At 48.6% G+C, this 18,499-nt stretch overlaps 1 protein-coding gene across 2 annotated transcripts in view; it reads left to right on the top strand.

Annotated features, from left to right (window-relative positions):
• The window catches only part of NOS1 (nitric oxide synthase 1), a 113,486-nt gene that overhangs the window by 16,456 nt on the left and 78,531 nt on the right, over positions 1-18,499 (top strand). For both annotated transcript variants that reach the window (XM_049101836.1, XM_025474106.3), the window contains exon 2: positions 7,139-8,268. In XM_049101836.1, coding sequence (XP_048957793.1) covers positions 7,553-8,268 — 716 coding nt within the window. In that variant the 5' untranslated portion in view covers positions 7,139-7,552. The remainder of the gene's footprint in view (positions 1-7,138; positions 8,269-18,499) is intronic.

The following is an 18,499-nucleotide window of genomic DNA, read 5'->3' as shown; positions in this document are numbered from 1 at the left end:
AAAGGTTGTTCCTGTTTTCCCATTGTTCCCATTTTATAGATGACTAATCTGAGGCTAAGAGGTGGTAGACGTGGGTTGCAAACCCTTGTCTTGTGGCTCTAATGCTCATGCCTTTGACCACTACGTGACACCTCCAGCAGTGGAGGATGTCTGGTGCACAGGGGGAAGGGGGAGAGGAGACGTGCATCTCTGTGAATTTTTGTGCCACTGAGGGGTGATGGGAGGAATTTAATTACCTTAGCCCCAAACTCTGGAGTATTCTGTCTCAATGATGGATATAGTGCTCTACAGATGGCTGAACTCACTCATAAAAATGAGCCTTGCAAAATGAAGATAAAATAAAAACTCTATAATACCCCAGACCTGTTCCAACATGGGGATAACAGCCCTGTGGCTCTCTACTGATGATGGACTGGACCCATGACATCCCTGTCCTGCCCCAGTGGTGTTGACTCACCACCAGGGTCCAGGGCCTGAGTTTCTGGCTGCTTCTCTTGAGTTCCATGCCCTAACATGCCGAATCCTGCTCCTTTGGTGTTCCAAGGACACGGTGACAGGCACCTACTCTGCTGAAAAAGTAAGACCAATCTATGTGTCTGCAGCTTTCTCTTGGTTCTTCAGCAGAGTGCTTTAAGCAACATATGTCCACTTGACAGCATAGAAGACCAATAGGATAATGGCTGCTTGTGTGAGAGTTATTCATAATTGTAGTGGGAAGAGGGTTCATCTGTTGGGCACTTACCATAGTGTATGGCATATTGTAAGAACTCAGTTAATATCAACTATTGTTCCATCTTCAAAGATACCCTGAAGAGATGCTATTATCATTCCCATTTTATAGATTCAGGAACTATGGCTCAGAGCGGGTAAGCACCTTGCCCACCCACCACCACAAAGCCAAGTGGAGAAGCTAGAGTACACATTTAAGACAGTCTGACTTCAAAGACTGTGATCTTTTTTAATATATGATACATAAACATAGTAAAAGATGAATAAATAAGTACAAAGGAACATACCAAAAAAAAGAATATACAATAAAAAGTAAGCTTTCCTCCCATCCCACCCCAGGCCTTCCGGTCCCCTCTCCAGAACCAGGCACTGTTACCAGTATCTTGGATGTTTTTCCAGAGATTCTCAATGCATCTCTGAACTTATATGGAAGTGGGAATGAACACATAGGATGGATGTGTAAATATATTTATATGCCAATGCTCTCCACTTTGTAAGGTATAACAGTGTATCTTGAAGACCATTCCCCATTGGTCCTTTTAGATCTAATCCCCTCTTATGTCCTGCCTGCACAGGCTCCCATTGTAGATACGTGCCATTGTTTATTTACTCTGTTGATATTCTGAACAGCCCTGCAAGGAAGAGGCATGTGTATATCTGTGTGTGTGCAAGTAAGGATGTTCCTTCTAGTTTATCTGCAGGAGAAAGTCCTAAAAATTGAATTGCTGGGACAAGTATCTGTGTATTTTAAATATTAGGGTAGATACTGTCAAATTGCCACTCAAAGAGGTAGTACAAAACAGCAGTGTGAGAGAGGGAGGCTTTCCCAAAGCCTCACGACAAGGTATACTGTCAAACTGGAAATACCCATGAATACTCATTCTACTAACTCTGAATTATGCTCATGGGGTGTGGGCATTAGATCTAGAAAGATCAAGGTATCATCAGCAAACCATACCCATGAAAGTGGGGGAGTTACATGTCTGGGGTACCCGGTGGGGCCAGGGTGCCCCTGTATCTGGGATCCCCAAAACACAGAACACCAACTGACCCCCCTGATGTGCAGAGGTTGGCAAGTTTGTAGCTATGATTTGCCAGCGTGGGAGAAAGCTCGTCAGCTTGATTCCCGGGTGGTGTTCTCTCTGGGGAAAGACTGCAAATTAGCAGTTTGGGAGATGTAAAGAAGTTGGTTGCTTTGTCGTGTTTTGTTTTGTTTTTTTTTTAAAGAACACAGTTGGGTTACGGTGTGGGTCTTTTGTTTGTGTTGAGGGTGGCGGTATTTTGTTTTGTTTTTGAGACACCAAGACTTGGAATTTGTTTCTAAATGAGATAGGAGGGAGATGGGAAATGGAGCTGTAACTCCATCAGAGATTTTGTGAGTGTGCAAACAGAAAACACCCAGGAGTTCACAGGCTGAGTGTTGTTTTCTTCAATATTATTCATTTAAAAGGTAATACACATGTAATTAAAAACATCATTTAAGTGATATTCAAATAGAAAAATAAGGTAGACAGTGCAAAGTATGTTTTTCTCCTACTTGTGATTTCTCATATTCCTTGTAAATTGCAACCAATGATACCCATTCCTTCCAGAGTATTCTCTGCATTTACATGTGCAGAATTTACATGTATTTTTGTATCTTGGAACTCATATCGTACCTATAAATAGAGATCTGCCTCATTCTTTTTAACTAAACATTCATTATATACATAGGTTAGACTTCAAATGACCTTCGGACAACAGGATATTGCACACTCTACTATTAGCCCAAGGGACATCCTATTACCTCTCCCTTCACGTAGTTCTAGGTGGATTCTCTCCCTTACCCCATCCCCATCACACGTATTCTCAGAGGTCAACCTCAAAAAGTGGCAAGATCTTTGCTAACCCTGTGTCATTTTTCTGGTTTCTTTAGAAAGAAGTATTATCTTCTCTGGTGAAGTTACCAGTATATTCTCAAGGGGGCCCAAGGGACAGTGGGATACAGAGAGGAGGTCAGACTCCAGACCTGCACCGCCCAATGGCAATACAATGTGGTCCAGAAGTGTGATTTTTTTTTTTACTGTACAGTAGTCACTTTTAAAAAGAGTTTAAAATGCCACAGGTGACATTAATTTTCATAATAATTTTATTTAACCCAGTAGATCCCAAACATTACCAGTTCAACATGTAACCGATATTGAAAAATTATTGAGCTATTCTATGTTCTTTTTTTCAAACTAGCCTTTGAAACCCAATGTGTTTGCTCTTACAGCAGATCTTAATGGAACCAGACACAGTTAAGGAGTTCAGTAGCCACATGTAGCTAGTGGCTGCCCTACTAGAGAGCATAGCCCTAGATTCCCACCCCCCCCCCCCGCCCCCAGCTATCGCTGATCATGTTGAATGAACCCCTTGGCTCTCTAGGCCTCTGCTTCCTCATTTTTTAAAAAGATTTTTTGTTTATTCATTTAAGAAAGAGAGAGCACAAGCCATGGGAGAGGCAGAGGGAGAGGGAGAAGCAGACTCCCCGCTGAGCAGGGAACCTGACGTGGGGTTCGATCCCAGGACCTGGAGATCATGACCTGAGCCAAAGGGCAGACACCCAACCATTTGAGCCACCAGGCACCCCTGTTTCCTCATTTTTTAATGGAAGTTGAGTTGGATGATCTCAGCAGCTCCCCTCCCCTAATGTCCTCTGACTTTCAGTACTAAAAATGGACAGTCATGGACAAAAAGCAGCTTAATCTCACTATCTATACAATGGGGACCATCAAATGTGACCCTAATCAGAGTGAGGATGAAAAATATGGAGCCAATGAGGATGTGCTTTGGGGAGGAAAAGAAATGAGGCAGGTTGTGGGTATTAGGATTGGTCGACCCCGTTATGAGGACTCGGAATCCACTTGATAGACCCACCAGGTTCACTTCTCTGAACCCCACTCACCTCGCCCATGGGTAAGGTGGGGCTAGGAGTTTCTCCATACAGTCTCTGCCACAATCAAATAAGACAGCCATGCAGAGGGCTCGGCGCCATGCTCGGCACTCTGGAAACTCTCCATTACCAGAAACTGCTGCCATCCCCACCGCTCTGGTTGCACAAAGGCGGCCCAGAATAGGAAGTGGCTTGCCCAAGGTCGCACGGTGAGATAGTAGTAGCAGACGCTGGCCTATTTTGGCTCCCTCCTTGTCTCTGGCAATTGTCCCGAAAGTCAGCCACTAATTTCCTCGCAGCAAGGTAAATGAAATAAATACACCCGAAACCACTGAACTACTCAAATGAGGCCCAGGTCCAAGTATTGTTTCCATGGTATGTACGCTGGAGTGCATGCATGTGATTTGTTTAAAATCACAGCTCCACAGGGCGGGGGCTGGCTTGGCAGGACGCGCTGCCCTGCACCCGGCTCCCTGTGCTCAGAGCCCCATTCCACGACCCGTGCCAGACTCCACCAGATTTCCAGCAAAGGGCCCCCTCTAGATGGCACATGAACTACCTTTTGGTGAAACTGTGATGGTATAGAAAATTAACATTAAAAGCCAAGAAGCCTGAATTGTTATATATTATATAACAATAACAGGAAGCCATTTCTTCTGGGCATTTGCTGTGTGACATTGCTGGGTACCCTGCATTCACCATTGTAATTAATCCTTTTGGTTACCCAGGGTAGAGGTAACCACTTAACAACTCCATTTTACAGCTGAGGAGATAGAAATTCCAAGAAAATAAGGAACTCACCCAGAAACACACAGAGCCAGAAGGGGCCTTAAAAATCTTCCCTGGGGCAGAGGCATTGTTAGCCACCCCACTGATCCAGGAGCCTACTGGACACTAGACATTCACCAGCTAGGACAAGCGGGTCTTCCTAGAGCACCTTAATTTATTTATCTGTAAAATGGGGATATTTGAACTTGACTTTGGTGAGAGTGAGGATAAAAACATGGCAGCAGATGAGGATGTGCTCTGGGAAGGAAAAGGAGGGAGATAAAGTGTTGTGGAATGGTTATTAAGATTAAGGTAGAGCCTGGCAAGTGCTCAGAATCTGCTGGCTGAGACACAGGGCTTGTTGTGCGCTCTCTTCTCTCTCTCTCCCTCTCTCTCTCTCTCTCTCTCTCTCTCTCTCTCTCTGCTGGCAGACACTGAATATCCCTGTTTCCCCCAAGCCTAGCCTCTTTCCAGTTCCTTCCAAAGATCAAGTTCCCTTTCTAAGGCCAAAGTCTGAGAAACATCACCCCAATTTCCCAAGCACCAGCCAACAGCCCTCCTTGATTTGGAAACCAACTGAGAAAGAGAAAAAGCTGAGCAAGGCTGGGAAGGTTTATGGATCACTTCATTCTTTTTCTTTTTCCTTAAGCCAAGCCCAGGCTCTGTCCTCTTTAGGGTTTGGCCCAAGCCAGAAGTGTAAGAAAAGCACTTGGAAGCTTTGCCTTCCCAGAAGCTCACCTACAAGTCCCTTCCTTAATTAAAAAACAGAGTCCACTGCCAAACTTGGACACCTAAGAGCTCTGGAGGTCCCAGCTATCTCTGCCTCCAGCTCAACAATGAACATCGTGGATTCAGTACCCAGAAGAAATGAGGCTTGGGGAGAGTTAAGGAAGTAAGGGAGTGAGGGGAGGACCGATCTTGCCCCGTGAGGAAAGACACAGAGATTCTGGATGGTTTTCTCTGCAAATCAGAACCCCAGCAGCAAGATGCTGAAAGACATTCAGCCGGTCGACGTTCAAGAAACACACGCTCACACACACAGCAGAGAAATGACACAGCATGAGGGCAATGCATGAATACACAGAGAGAAACACACACATACAGCGACGCCAGATGGAGAACGCAGCCTGGGCTGGGCCTGGGTATTCATTATTCCCTCACCCACACAGGGGCTGGCAGAGTTACATAATACAAGCTGCAAAAGGGGAGGCTGACTTACTAACCGCCCCGCCTTGAGGGGATCCAGGAAGTGGCACCTCCTTCTTGGGGGGAGGGGATGTCTCTACCCATCTCCTGCTCACAGAGGCAGTGGGAGCTTGTCAGCTGCCTCAGCCCCCGGATGACCCCGAGAATTCACTAAAAGGGAAATGAGGGAGTGAGTGTCACTTTGTTAGTAGTGGCAGATGGGGGCTCCCTCCTTGCGCTAAGCATGGTGAGGATGCCAGCAGGGAAGGGAAGGGGTAGAGCTGGAACCAGGACTTGAACTGGGGGACAGAGAAAGATGGAGGGGTTCTTTGCTGCTCCCACCTGCCCCTGACTCCACCCATAATCCACAGATCACCTGCTCCAACCCAGACCTGTAGGACACACTTACATAGCTGCCTGCTGTGTGCTTGCTACAGATGCATGCACCTCCCCTGGGCTGCAGCATGCCCAACGGGACCCCCTGTTGCCCTTTGGTACCCCAAGCATACCCTGTTTCTCCGAGCCTGGGGAAGCTGGTGGAAGTTGAGAAAATAACCAGAATATGAAGTTTCTTCAATTAGACTGTAAGTTTAAAAGCTCGGCTCAGGAGTGGGGCAGACCTGAGTTCAAAGCCTCTCTTAACCATCATTTCTGTGTGATTTTGGACAACTAACTAAGCCCCTTCCCAAGCTTCTCATCTATTGAAGGGTAACCATGAGGATCAAAGGAGGAAGAAAGATATATACGTTAGGAGCCTACATGTTCAATAAGTGTCGGCTGTGTTTAATCATTTGGGATTTTTCTTCATTCAACAAATACTCATTGAGCACCTGCTGTACACTTGTGCTAATCCTAGGGGTACACAGTCTGCTCTCCTTAGTATTTCCCCGTTAGGGTTTCAGGTTGTAGAGTACAGATGTTCTCTAAAGTTTTGTGTGGAATCCATGTCTTTGGTGTTTATTACATCAGATTGGCTTTATGATGGTTTGTAATGTGGCCACATCTGTCCTCTTGAGCCTGGAACAGGTCGATATTTACAAAAATGGTCAGAAAGGCCAGTTGACCCCATTGTCAGGATTCCCCTTCCAGTGGGTTTGTTGTGAGGACTTTGGGAGTGGCCAGGACAGAGAGTTCAAAGATCTGTGCTGGCTGAGCTCCTGACCTGTTAGTGGAAAATGTTCGTAAAATGCCGAGAGCCAAAGGCCACATGACAAGCTGGAATGGTGGCCTCTCAGGACGGGAAAGAGATGAGATGAGATTGTGATTCTTGCCTTTTGATTTCTAGGCTGTCAGTGGTTCCCTTGGTTTCAGAGGCCTTTGATCATGGGAGGTGAAACCAGGCAATTTGCAGCTAACAGGGAAGGTGCCCCCTCCCCTTGAGGAGGAAGGATTTCATTTCGAGGTTGGCTTCCAAACTCCAGGGTCTCATGGCTAGACTTCTCAGTTGGCTGCATTTCCCATCTCGGTTTTGACGGTGGCATTGGGCATCCACATCAATCTCTCTTTTTGTAACTTCACCCCCTCCCTTTTCCTTCTCTCCAGCACAGGTCTGACGAGCTGGTGATGCCCAGAGAATAGTGCATGGTAGCTTGCGTCACCTCGAGACACATCTAGACGCAGCCACCAGACGCTTCTCCTCCCCAGTCTGCCTGACCTGTTGCTTAGGGACACGTCCCACGGCTTCTCCTGACGCCTGCCTGATCAACCATCACTTCCTAGAGAACAAGGAGGAAGGCCAACACAGGAAATCATGCCACCGACGGCCGGACAGCAATGAGTGGGTGACGCCAAGTTGACGTCAAAGACAGAGAAGACAAAGCCCAAGAGCAGCTCAAAGTTGAGACTCTTTGCGGCACCAGCTCTTCCTCTCAGTGTGGCATTAAGCCTGGCTCCTCCTGGTGAAGTCATCTTGGCTTGATACAGTGTAAGTCTTCAGACCCTTGGACCCTAGACACCATGGAGAGTCAGGTGTTCAGCGTTCAGCAAATCCAACCCAACGTCATTTCTGTCCGCCTCTTCAAGCGCAAGGTGGGGGGTCTGGGCTTCCTGGTGAAGGAGCGAGTGAGCAAGCCGCCCGTGATCATCTCTGACCTGATTCGGGGGGGTGCTGCGGAGCAGAGCGGCCTCATCCAGGCCGGCGACATCATCCTCGCAGTCAACGGCCAGCCCTTGGTGGACCTGAACTATGACAGTGCCCTGGAGGTGCTCAGGGGCATTGCCTCTGAGACACATGTAGTCCTCATTCTGAGGGGCCCTGAAGGCTTCACCACTCACCTGGAGACCACTTTCACTGGGGATGGGACCCCCAAGACCATCCGGGTAACACGGCCCCTGGGTCCCCCCACCACAGCTGTGGATCTGTCTCACCAGTCATCCGCCAGCAAAGAGCACACACCGGACGGGGCCACAGGTCCTGGCAATGGGCCACAGCATATCCAAGACAGTGGCCAGCAAGCCAGCTCACTCTTGAATACCAACAGCCTGGCTCCCAGACCCCCGAGCCAGGACTCTACCAAGAAGAGTACCGGGGTTGCTCTCCAGGACAGCCAGAACAATGAATTGCTCAAAGAGATAGAGCCTGTGCTGAGTCTTCTCACCAGTGGAAACAAAGGGATCAATGGAGTGGGACCTTCCAAAGCAGAGACAAAAGATGCAGAAGTCCAGGTGGACAGGTAAGCTCTACAGGTGTGTGCGTGCATGTGGGCAGTTATGTGGTGTATGGAAGCATGTACTGCAACTCAGATCAGAGCCCAGAAGCCAACCCGAGCTATTCCAGACACCTGCACAGACATATCCACTCGGCCACTCTTGCCTCTTTCCCTTAAAACTGTAGTTTTAAGATTGGAATGGGCATAACTTCTAGCCTGTATCTTTTGCCGTGAGACCCAGTGCTGAGAGTCATGGTAGCTGATGTCATGTCTTCCAGCAACCCCTCAAGGTGGGTATTTTTGCAGTCTACAATTCATGGGGCAGAAGACTGAGACTTAGAGGGAAGGGACTCTCCTAAATCACCTAGTGAGCGAGAGGTATGTCCATGGCAGCCTCAGCATAGAGTGAATGCCAGGGTCCTGGGAAGAGAGAGAGGATGAGCAGAAGCCTGGGTAACCCTCAGCCTAAACCAGCTCTTGCCTTGTGACAGCCACTTGGGAGCAAGGGAGATTCTAAAGGAACAGAATGGAATCAAAGTAGAGAACTGGCCCCAACTCCCCAAAACAGTGGTTGTGCTCATATTATGTAGGATCCAAGGCTAGAACATGAAGACCCGGGTCCCAGCCCCTCTGTATTTGCCAGATTGAATTTTTTTTTTGCTTCTGGGGAGGAAGAAAACAGGTGACACAGTGGGTGATTCTAGCTCCTTCTTTGGAAGAAATTGGTAGCTAAGCCCGGGTGTCAGAAAATAGCGGGTCCAGAGACATAAGAGAGACATTCCTTTCCACTCTCATCTTCGATTAGCACTAACCCTATAGCTGCTACTTCTTATCCATGCCCCACTACAGAGGAGGCACAGGTGTGGGGCCAGAAACCCAGGCCAAGATTTCCCAACCCCCTCCCCAAGGACCCCTGAGGGTCCAGAGAGCATGTAGAGGTGCCCAGGATGCCCCTCAGGAGCCTGGATTGAAGCAACCCTCCAGGCCCCTGCACTGATTCATTTAACAGATGTTCATTGGAGACCTCCCGTGGCCAGACACTGCTCTGGGCGCCAGGGATGAAGCAATGAATGGAACAGACAAACCCTCTGACCTTGTGAATGAATGATATAGACGCGCCCCTTGACCTTGGGGAGCCAATTACAGTGTAGTGGGGACAATGAAGAATAAATGAGACAAAGATGTTAAAATACACCAGCCATCAGTGATATGTGCTAACGAGAGAGATGTTACAGGGAAGGAGTCAGGAAGTATTGCAGAGGGTGAATTTTAGAGGGAGAGGCTGGGTAGGCCTCAAGGAAGGTGATGTTGGAAGACCCAGAGGAAAGGAAAGAAGGGCACCTTCAAGCTTAATAGAGGAGAGACATTCTGGACAAAGGGAAAGGCAGGTGCCAAGGTCTGGAGGTAGGAGTGAGCCTGAAGTGGTGGAGGAACCACATGGGATCCAGTCTTCCTTCCTAATAGGTCAGCCCCCATTTTGTGGGGTCTGTGGCATCCCACCTCAGCCAAGTATTGCATCCTGAAGCTTTTCTAACTTCTCACACCTGGGCAAAAACCAAGCGAATTTCAGCAAGACCCCAAGAGAAAAGGTAGAGGCTCTGTCAGAAGCCCCCAAAGGGCCCTCCACTGCCCTTTTTTAAAAAATTTTATTTATTTATTCATGAAAGAGAGAGGCAGAGACACAGGCAGAGGGAGAAGCTGGCTTCATGCAGGGAGCCCAATGTGGGACTCGATCCCAGAACTCCGGGATCACACCCTGAGCCAAAGGCAGGTGCTCAACTGCTGAGCCACCCAGGCGTCCCCCCACCCCACTGCCCTTTGAGAGTGGGAGCCCCTATTGTCTTGACGTTCCTTTCCAGAGCTGGGGGCCTGGATCAGTCCTCGAGTCTGTCCCAGCTTGCAGAGATCCGGGGTCTGGTTAGCCCATGACTAGCATGGAGACCCCCCACCGGCTACAGCCCAGTCCGCAGGAGAGCTGCCACCTCCCGGGGGCCCCTACAGTGGCACACACATAGAGATGACATGGTCTTGACATAGCTTCCAGGAAGCCAGCAGCCCCCAAATCCACTCAATGGACTTAAATCCTAAAGCAGCTGTAAAATCCAGAATCAATCATTGGCCTGGTTTTCTGGGAGGCACCAGAAGTGCCTCCTCCTCTCCAAGGCTCAAGAGCAGCATGACCGTGAATAAGCGTGGCCTTCCCCCTTGGGGGCTATATTCCATACACTTGGTTCTGATTCTTGGCTGGGCACGGGACGGGCATGGAGTCATGAGCATCGGAATTCCCTGGGGCTATATTTCTGCCTCCCAGACCCAGGAGCCTGAATCTCCATGTGTGACATGGAGACGTCCCCTGGAAGGTCCCTCCCCCCACTCTGAAAAGCCGGTATGACCCTTTCCGAGGACACGAAAGCCCGGTGCAGGACTCTAGGCTTGGAGGAGGTCATCAGATATGAAGGGCTTTAACAGGAGACCTGAGGGGCCTCTCCAAATACCAACACAGAAAAGCAGCCTTCATTTCCTCAAGGATGGGGGAAGGGCATACCTGTCTGGCACGGGGTTTCCTCCAGCAGATTTTTTTTCCCCAAATTGGGAGGCTGCACCTGAGCTCTCAACCTGTCACCATCCATCACAGTCTTCCTTCTAGTGACCAAAAGGAGCAGAAAGCACTGCTTTGGAGAAGGTGCAATTTGGAAGACAGTGGCCCAGGGCAGGGACAGGCCTCCATGAACCCCATTAAGGTAAATGGTTCTATGGATGAGTATTAGCTAAATCTAGTGCATGTTCCCCTGACTCTGTGGCTTACACCTGTGCTGGACTCAGAAACCCACCCCTTCACCCCGCCACTTGAACACAGATTTTTAAATGCCCCCTTTACTAACCAGGAGCTAGTTCATGTATCATATAACCTACTCACACTTTATATTTTTTTAATAAATATCATGCCCTAACTATAAAGTAAAGGAGACTATAAAAGTAATTCGTAGTAGGGGCACCTGGGGAGCACAGTCGGTAGGGTATCTGACTCTTGGTTTCAGCTCAGCGTCATGGGATCGAGCCCCACGTCAAGCTCCATGGTCAGCAGAGAGTCTGCTTGAGTTGCTCTCTCCCTCTCCCTCTGCTGCAACCCCCTGTGCTCACTCTCTTTCTCTCTCAAATAAATAAATCTTTAAAAGAAAAAAGTAATTTATAGTAACGGGAGCTATAATTCAATATATCAGTGCTCAGATATTTGTCCCTAAACACAGAATTAGTCCACACACGACAGTGTCAAATGCAGATTGACACAAGTGTGTTATTTTGGCAACTCAGATGTCACCAGCGGTGTTGCCTTAGTGATAGGATGGTGTGATTGTCCAAAATGGTGACAGACTCCCAATAAAATGATGTCCTGTCTTTTTTGTTTGTTTGTTTGTTTGTTTTTGATGTCCTGTCTTTAATTTATCCAGTGGCAGCATGCACAGAAAACTCAACATATTTTTTTCTTTTTTTTTCAACATATTTTAAAGCCATGTTTATGTGTAAGACCAAATTGGGATCTTGGCCCAGGAATTTCAGCTTGCTTTTTTATCTGTGTGGATGTCCAAAAGTTTTGTGGCAGCCAGGACCCTTCTTCCTGGTGTTGCTTTGTCCCTTGCACTGCAGGATATCTACCCTCCCTGATGCCACCTCCTTCCCGCTGTGATGCCAGGGGCCCTCACCATTGTTGGAACAACCAAAACTTTGGTTATTGCAAAAGTGCCCTCAGAAATTACCAAACTGCCTCCTTGGGGCTGAGATAAGTGTTGTGCTAAGTGTCAGCATCCCAAGTCAGGAAATGGAAGCCCAGGAACAGAATGGCCTTCGGGGTCACTCTTGGGGCTAGCAGGCCAGGGAGCATTCAAGCTCCTTGGAGCATGTGGCTGCCTGGAAATTACTCATTACTCATCCTTCCAGTGGCTTCCCCATCCAGGCTGGGGATCGGAAATGGCAACCTGGCTTCTCTATGGCCAGGTGACAGTGAGGCCGGCTGCCCACCAGGCCTGGAGCCCCACATCCCAGTCAGTTCAGCAGTCTGTGGCTTCTGGGGGCCAAGCATAGGCTGAGGCTATTCCTGGTTCTAGCAGTGCCCTTGACTCTCCTGCTGTCTCAGCCTCCTTTCCTTTCTTCCCTGTTTCTTCTTGGATACAGGCCTATTCTCCTGCTTCATCTAGTTCTTCTCCCTCACGGGGCATCCCTGGTCCTGTAATTTGGGGATGCTGGCCCTTTGTTGGTGGGGAGAAGTGATGCTTTCTTAGTCTAGACGCAGTGTCACCCTTGATCCCAGGGGGAAGGTGGGCCTGGCAGGTGGTAGCTGCGTGTAGGGAGCATAGGAAAGGGAAATCTGGGGGCTTCTGGGACCTTCTGCACTTGGGAGCTGTCACTTTAAAATGCTGCATATCGGAGGATATCCAGATTGTTCAGCTTGCTGCCCTGAAGGAGGGTTCTAAAGAGGCCAAGGTCCCTGGCCCAGCATCCATCTGGACCAGCCGGTCAGCCTCACCCTGCACTCTGATGACTTCCTCTCCACTTGCAGGGCAGCCGGTTACTGACAGAGTACCTTCCCAACAGCCATCTCTTCAGAGCTTGGGTGAATTCAGCTCCCTAAGTGGGTTGTGTGGTCTGGGCTCCCCATAGAGACCAGGAAACTGAAACTCCAAGAGGGGGAGCAGTTTGCCCAGGGTCACGTGGCACTGGCCACAGGGTGCTATCTTGGTTCTACCTAGAAATCTCACTATGGATGTCTACTGTTAAAGAGAAACTAGGCAAGACAATGTGGCTGGAGGCACAGAAGTCAATTTTGACCCCAGAGAATGAGCTTAATTAGGGAAAGGTGGTCTCCTGTAGCAAGCCTGTGTTTTGTGACCATTATGCAGGTCAACATATACTGAGCACTCCAGGTGGGCCTGACTCCAAGCTAAGGTCTTTACATCAGTTAATTCATTTGTTCCTCATAGCACCTCATTTTTCTAATAAGAAAACCAAGGCTCAGAGATGTACAGTCACTTGTGCCAGGTCACATAGCTAGCAAGCAACAAAGCCAGGACTTGACCCGAAGCCCATGCTCTTGGCTTCTACTGGCATAGATGGCACTGTTGGCCACTAGCCATCAAGTGTACTCAACCACTAGCCATCAAGTTGCTGGGATCATTGGAGCATTTTCTCCATCTGGAAGGGAAACTGAGGCCCTAAGGTGCTATCTAAGAGAGATAGCACCCCTGGAGAACTGATCTCAGACCAACCAATGACAGCATTGACCTCAGGACCATCTGCATTAGAGGATCTCCTCCCTGGCTGGACTGGACATGCCTTGTGGCTTTGGATCACTCTGTTGGCATTGACTCCAGTGACTGCCTTCACACTGAAAATCAGTGTAAATTTTCATTCTCACCTTAACTGTTTGAACACAAGGGGCTTCCCCAGTGCATCCTTTCCTGGGAAGGGAGAGAAGTCCTATTTATAGAGCTACTACTCTTGCTTTCAACTCTCTTCCATCTGTGTCCCCACCATCTTATTAGATAGGCACCTAGCCCCTCATTTTGGGGAAGAGCTATGGAATAAGCCCACCTAGCCACCACTCACCCCAGATTGCATGTAACTAGGGGGTGTCTTACCATCTTTCATTCAACAGATATTTATTGAGCATCTGTTCTGCTCCAGATACTGTCCTTAGAACTGAGGATCCACTGATGAGCTTTGACCATTCATAGGCAAGAAATGAATAATAAACAGGTAGATTCAGGCAGTCGTTTTAGATAGTGACGCATGCATGAAAGAAATGAAATAGTGATTTGAAGAAACATGGCTTGGGGTTAGGTTAAAAAAAAAAACAAAAAACTAGATCGGAGAGTCAGAGAAGGCCTCCCTAAGGAGGCAACGTTTATACTGAGGCCAGAAGGTGTGAACCATGTGAAATCTAGGGAAGGGCATTCCTGGCAGAAGGTACAGCAGGAGAAAAGGCCCTGAGGCAGAAACAAGGTTGGGATGTTCAAGGAACATAAAGAAGGTCTGTGGGACGTGAGCGTAATGAGTATAAAGAAAGAGTGAGGCAGTGACATCGCACACATGGGCAGGGCCACCAATCCCTCCCCTTCACCCCCCGCACACCCTCCCTTCCTCTGCCACCAAATATTCACTGTATCCATTTCCCCTGGCTCTTTGCTACAGTAATGAAGTCCACAAACTGGCCTAAAACCACACGCATTCACTCTCTTACAGCCCTGGAGGTCTTATGTCTGAAGGCTCTAAAGGTGAATCTGCTTCCTTACCTTCTGCAGCTTCCAGAGCTGCATTCCTTGCCTTTCGTGGCTGGTGGCCCCTTCCTGCCCCTTCAAAGCCAGCATGAGGCATCTTATTTCCAGGGTCACATGGCCTTCTACTTTTATGGCCGATCTCGCTCTGCTTCCTTCTTATAAGGACATGTGTGATGGCATTTAGGGCACACCCAGTTAATCCAAGATAATCTCCCCACTTTCAAGATCCTCAACGTCATCACCCCTGCAAAGACCCTCTTTCCACATAAGGAACCATATATAGGCTCCAGGGGTGAGGACTTGATGTCTCTGGGGGCCATTTTCAGCCCACCACACCCATCCAACAAACTCCATTGAGCGATGCTGTGGCTAGGCCCTGGATGGGCCATTGCTATGAGGTCTCACTGGACTGGGATCAGGGACATTACTTCTAGTCCCCCTTGCGGCTCACCAGCTCCATAGATGAGCCATAAGATTCTTTCCGGAACTACCATTCAGGTTCCTCCCGAGGTAGGAGGTCAGTGGTGGGCATACTCATCACAGGCCAAGCAACTGATCAGTCCACCTCCTTGTCAAGCCCACCTGGAAGGTTAACTGCTCCCTTCGACCTCTCTCCAGGGGGAGGAACTCAAATATCCCTTTAGGTCAGAGGTCACAAACTGGGAGTTAAGGCTCATACCCAAATCTCCCTCCAGTTTTATTGGGCCTACAGAATTTTCTGGCAAAGTGATTTTTGTTGCAAAATAGAGAAATCAAGAGGTTTCACACTAAAACTGATTTCCAGCCTCTCAAAACTAGAGAGACTAGCTGAAGAGCTATTAGCACCAAACCTGTATCGTAGGGAGACAGCCAGCCTCGGGGACTGGGTGGGGCTAGCGTGGGCCCTCCAGTTCCCCAAGATCTAAAATCAGCCAGTCCGCTCAGTCTGGATGCTGTAAACACTGGAGTTTAAGGATCCTGCCCAGTTTTTGTAATGTTAACAATTATACTCATGATTACTGCTGAGCCCAGAGGCCCTCATCCCACCTCTCCAGCTAGAGCATTGTGGGAAAATTCCAGCTCTCAAGAGCCTACTCTTCTCTTTTGCCATCTTCCCCTACCCTAGCATGATGAGATCTAGAATGAAGCTTTGCAGAGACCCCAGACTCATTTCCCACAGCCCCCAAGTCTTCCTGCTTTAACTTAGCTCCCAGCATCCACAGCCAGGTGGATGGCGGACAGCAAGAAGGGTGAAGTGGTGAGGGCATAGTGTGGTATCTGAGGAGAGACGCAGCAGGCTTCTTGCCAGGACCAGCTGCTCCTCAGCGGCCTCCTCTCCTGGTTGGGGCAGAGCAGGTGGCTCCTACATCCCGACCATGCCCAACACACAGGCCTGGCTCACCTGCTCCCCATCCTGGGTACTCTCGGTTGGTTTGTGGTCAGCACTGGGCTGACCAGCACTTGTGCAAACTTCCCGTGGAGTGGGCCCAGGACCCCCACACCCTCTGCCTGAGAGCCTAAGATCTGGCCCCCAGGAAGCTTAAGTTGGAAGGAGCTGGCAAAGGTCTTCAGAAGGTCTAAAGAATGCCAGACTGACTGTGAGCTTGGATATGATTGTCCAGTTGGCAAAATGGAAGCAAAGGAGCTTGGGTTTGGTCCTTGCCAGGAAGCTCAGAAAATGCTCACCAAGTAGGAAGTAGAGCTCCAGGCCTGATCTTATTGTGGGGGAGGGGAAGCAGAAAGGGAGCTAGGGTGACATTGACGTTCCTAACCAGGAGGGAACCTTGCTGTTCATTGTTAGAGTCAGACCCGGAGGCCTCCCAGCAAGGGGGGTCTGCAAGGATGTCCATGGACCATGCTTCTGACAATGCAGATTCCACTGTCCCCACTTAGACCCACTACTTCGGACTCTCCAGGGGGCAAGTTCAGGGGAATTTTAACAGGCCCCTCAGTTGATTCCAGTAGCCCCTGGAGCATGAGAACCGCCATCATGGGATCATGATACTGGGGATACTGGTCCACCTGGAATGCAAGCCCACTGCAGGGTGGCTTCCTAGGGGGCTGAAGACACCTGAGAGAAGGTGGAAGCCACATGGCAAAGGCAACTTTTTCAATCCTATCTGGGAACAAGGGTGAACTAGTAAATAAATCCTCGTGGATGTAGAGATGGGCATAGAGCAAGGATGGGAAGCATGAGATTGGGGTCCTTAGCCACACCTAAGCCAGTGCTTCCCAATAAGGAGGAGTACATTTTGTTTCCTCCGGAAAGGGACATGGGGTAATGTCTGGAGACACTTTGGATTGTCACAACTGGCAGAGACTGTGGAGGGGAGAGGAGTATTCCTGGCATCTGATGGGTAGAAACCAGGGAGACTGTGAAACACCCTGCAGTGTACAGGATACCCCCACAACAAAGAATTATCCAGCTCCCAAAATATCAGTTGTTCCAGGTTCAGAAATTGTGATCTAAACTGAAACCACTCCAGGCAGCCAGGCAGGACCAACATTCATGAGGACTAGCAAAGGAGAGTCACCATCCAAGCTTCTAAGTAGTCAAGACAGGCCCCATCCACCTCCATCTATGGGTTCCCAGTATATTTATTTAAATGAAGAAATGATACATCAGAGCAACCAAAAACCTCATCCAATGGATAAATACATTCAACATCTCTACTGCATTTAGAGGGAAAGATCAATATCTAGATTTGAGGTTCTTCACCAGTATGAGATTGAACTACATAGATGACTCTCCCACCACCCCTTAAGCCCTGTTCTCAGTGATTCGCAGCTAGAGGAACAGCAAAAAAGGGGACATCTGACTTTCAGGCTTTCTCCACTGCTCATTAGTGGTGTGACCTTTGACAAGTTACCTAATCTTTCTGAGCTTCAATGACCTTAGTTGTCAGTGAAGATACACATGTTCGATCAGTTCTGACTATGTGTTAGGCATTCTACATGCATGGCTTCGTTTAACCCCCAGGAGTGGAGAGGTGTGAAGCGGGTGTTGAAGGTTGACTAGGAGTTGGTTCCCAGCAGAGGGAAGATGAAAGGGCATCCCAGGGAGGTCAAGTGTAAAGGTAGGAGTGGACAACACTCCCTCGGGAGGAGGGGAGAGTGGAGATCAGGACTGAGAATGATGGAAAGTGGGAGTCTAGAAGGGGAACAGAGGATTCTTGAAGTCCTGTGGTATGTGAATAAGACATGACAGTTTAGAAAGGGTCTGAGTATCCCTGCCTGTGCCCTCAAACCCACCCCCAGGAAACATGCTTTTTCTCAGCTTAGAGCTATATATGCCTTCATTTCCCAGTCTTCAGAGACATTAAGGCTTTGAGGGGCAGTTGTCCAATGCTACAACCATCAGCCACATTTAGCTACTTAATTAAAATTAGATAAAATTTCAGATTCAGTTTCTCATTGCCCATAGGAACATTGCAAGTACTCAATTGCCACATGTAACCAGTGGCCATAAAACTGGACAACACAGATGTAGGATGTTCCCATCATCGCAGAAAGTTCTACTAGACCCTGCTGGCATAGAGGAAACTTGGATGTTTTATACAGAACCAGTATTTTCCTTTTTCTGTTTCTGTCTAATCAGCCCATAACTACATTAGTAGGTGCTACACAGCTAATGGCTATAAGCTTTACCTTGTTTAACCACTGCTGCAACGCCACGAACTAGGTATTATTAACCCTGCTTTAGAGATGAATAAATGGAGGTTAAGAAAGCATAAGTATCCAAAATATCCAAAGTTGCACAGCTTATAACCAGCAGAGCCAAGAGCTGAACCCAGGGCCACCCAGCCCATAGCCCACCCAAGCCATAGCTCTTAACCAGCAAGCTACTCTGCCCGTACAAACCCATCAAGCAGCTAGACCCCGGGGGGAACAGATTCGTGGCAATGAACCAGAGGTTCCCCTCAGACCTGGTAATCACTTTCAGGCTGGGAGCTGGGAATCTACTGAAATCTACTTCTGATTTTGCTCCTGGTTGAATGGAAGCA

Source organism: Canis lupus, chromosome 26 (assembly GCF_003254725.2).
Source record: "Canis lupus dingo isolate Sandy chromosome 26, ASM325472v2, whole genome shotgun sequence".
Classification (NCBI taxonomy): Eukaryota; Metazoa; Chordata; class Mammalia; order Carnivora; family Canidae; genus Canis; species Canis lupus.
The sequence above is the reverse complement of the archived record's forward strand: the minus strand, read 5'-3'. Positions and strand labels throughout refer to the sequence as shown.